General features: G+C 47.7%; 1 protein-coding gene across 2 annotated transcripts in view; it reads right to left on the reverse strand.

Moving 5' to 3' along the window:
- Window positions 1-243: 243 nt before the first annotated feature.
- Window positions 244-2,797, reverse strand: part of TTC1 (tetratricopeptide repeat domain 1) — a 34,300-nt gene continuing 31,746 nt past the window's right edge. For both annotated transcript variants that reach the window (XM_011356719.2, XM_023528616.1), the window contains exon 8: window positions 244-404. In XM_011356719.2, coding sequence (XP_011355021.1) covers window positions 271-404 — 134 coding nt within the window. In that variant the 3' untranslated portion in view covers window positions 244-270. The remainder of the gene's footprint in view (window positions 405-2,797) is intronic.

A 2,797-nucleotide genomic window follows, 5' to 3' on the forward strand; every position in this document is an offset into this window, starting at 1 on the left:
TTCCTAGACAAAATGAAGGATACCCAGAACCAGGGCGACAGTGGCACAGACACCACCTTAAAATGGCAATCAAATTAGGATCACTACATCAGGAAGTGCATTTCACTCTGATCATAAAACACGAGGGAAAAGGGAGCACTGGGCTCTACTGGACAGCCGTCTTTGAGATAAGATGCTTTTATAAGTTAAACATTGGCAGGGCCTTTCCCCTTGCTACCAGCAAGCAGCACACAATTTACCAGCCAGCTTTAAAAGCTACTGTTATCTTTGTTATCTGTTATTATTTGGATTTTGAACAAAATTGATGGAGTAGGAGCCAGTAGAGGAATCTTGTTTGATCTGGAAATTTTCTGTGGAGAGTCCAAAAGGTCGGAGAACCAAATTCCCAAGATCTTTTAGTTTACCTGCAATGTAAAATCAAAAGCTCAAATAAATGTGGGGAATTAACAGAAGAAGCAGGAAGACCCCAACTGAGCTTGCCTTACTATCTGGGAGAGCAAAGCTTCCTGTCCAAACTAGTCAGAACCACCAAAAGACATAGGACAGGCCCTATCGTGAGTGATGGTCAAATCAACTGCTGCTTCCAGGGGAGTGAAGGCATCCCGCCGAGCCGCTGATTCTAATTCCATTAGCAGATCACTGGACCTCAATTCAAACTCAACAGCCTCCTTTTCTAAGTAAAACCTCAGCTTCCACACCAAACTCATCATTTCTTGGGAAATGGGAAACCTTGTTCACTTGCCCAGCATCATCGACCTCAGTAGTTCAGTCTCCTTGCCCCGGTCTCAGCTTGCCTTATTAATCATCGGGTGAGTTCATGTCCTAAAGCCAGAACTAAGACACACGATATAACTAAGGACATTTTTTTTTTTTTTGCCGATTCTACATATAAAAGAGGGAGTTTGTATGTCAAAAGTTGAAGTTTCTAAGACATTTGAGAGATTTAAAAGGATTTATGGGACAATAGCTGGAATATTCGAAACTAGGAGTGTTTTGGAAAATATTGGCTAGGATGGGTGAATAAACAGTTTTAACCCTTTCTCAAGGGTCCTAATTTTTTTTGCAAGTCTGCTTCCAATGGAGATGACAATGGGGGGAAAAAAGGGAAACCCCCAGTCATCAGAGGTACCCAACTTTTGCTAGCAGCTTTGTCCCTCTGAGGCCTTCCATCTTGAAGTAAAGCCCAGGTAAAGAACTTAAAGATGCATGGCCTTTAAATGCCCGGGCCTGTTCTAATAACTCATGGAAAGAGCTTTTGGTCTCATTTTCAGACTTAGGCCCTGAAGCTCAGCATATTCCAAGAAAGCTCTGGGGACTCGGGGTGACCACTGTCTAAGCAGGCTTCTCATACTTCAACTTGGAACACAGATGCTCAGTGATGCTGTTCGACAATCACTGGCACAGACCTTGTCCCTGCACACAGGTGGCAGCACAGAAGGCTCAGAGCGCGGCTGCAGGGAGATGGATGCATGGGGAGGGGACCACGACAAGCGAAGAAAAGACAGGGCATCCTCAAGCAAGTGTGTTACCCAGAACTCTGGCAGTCCATCTGGGAGTTGAGGACAGGGAGGAAATGAACATTTCAAGAAGTCCGATAAAATGTCACTGCTGGCATAATCCTTGGCTCCTGACAAGAGTGAGCACGAATCTCAAGCTGCTCCCATCACACTCCCCAAGACGGGCGGCTCTGACCTTGGAGGAGCCTCTGTTCAAGGGCCACTAGCTGAGTGGAGGGAGCACTGTACGTCCCTCTCCAGTGCCCACAAAACAATTTCAAGTGCCAAGTGTGCACTTTATTTGATATCTACTATGTGAGGCACTGGAATCTAAAGAAGAATTATTCTCAGCTTTTGAGATGCTTGCAGTCTGGAGGACACAGACACAGACTGAGGTGTGCACAGAGGGTGCTCTCAGGACATGCAGGGCGTGGGGAAGGTGGCGTTTCAGGAGAGCTGCTCTGAAGGACGGTGAGCAGTTCCAGGGTGACGGCATGCTGCTGTTCTAGAGATGGCAGCAAAGCCACGGGAAGGATTCGAACTGCAGAAACTGCAGATGGAGAGGGAGAACTGGGGCCTTTTGCAGGCTCTCACTTTGCCTAACAGGCTGAAGGACCCGCCCACCAAAGGGAGCCTTGAACTTTGAGCTCAGCTGACCTTATGGAGTGCAGCCAAAAAATGCGCTTCTCCAAATGCAGGGAGCACAGGTGCTGTGCTCCGTGCAGAGGCCACGCGTCCCATGGCCGCTCTCAGTCAATGACAGTGCGTGACAGGGACAGGTGAGAGACTCCAATGATGGGCAACTCTGGCCCCCATGGCTTTGCTGAAACGTTCTTAGCACTCTTCCCACCCAACTTCCCTCTCCTCACAGGGCTCTGCCAGCTCCCCCAGCACTCCCGCTCCCGCCCCTCTGCCCCACTGCCCCGTGCAGGTGTTTCCCCCAGTGGATTCGGTGTACGTGCAGCCCAACCTCGGCCTCTGTTTCTGAGGACCCAACCTCACACATGTGGTATCACTCTTTGTCCTTTTCTCATATTCCTGCCTTTATAATGTAAGAGCTTCGCTATTATCTCCAGAACAGCAGAACAGTATGAGAAGTTCTGCTTGCTGAAGCACCTGGCACGTAGCAGAAACTAATAAAGACCCGTGATTAAATAGTCTCCATGTCAGAGAAGACATGCAGTTACCTAACTTTAATTCAACCAGTATGTCCTAAGTATGTATGTGTGGCATTTGCTGCATGTGGCTGAGATGCAAAAATATAAGACACGGTTTTTACACCAAAATAATCTTAGATGTGA

Source organism: Pteropus vampyrus, unplaced genomic scaffold (genome assembly GCF_000151845.1).
Source record: "Pteropus vampyrus isolate Shadow unplaced genomic scaffold, Pvam_2.0 Scaffold30, whole genome shotgun sequence".
Classification (NCBI taxonomy): domain Eukaryota; kingdom Metazoa; phylum Chordata; class Mammalia; order Chiroptera; family Pteropodidae; genus Pteropus; species Pteropus vampyrus.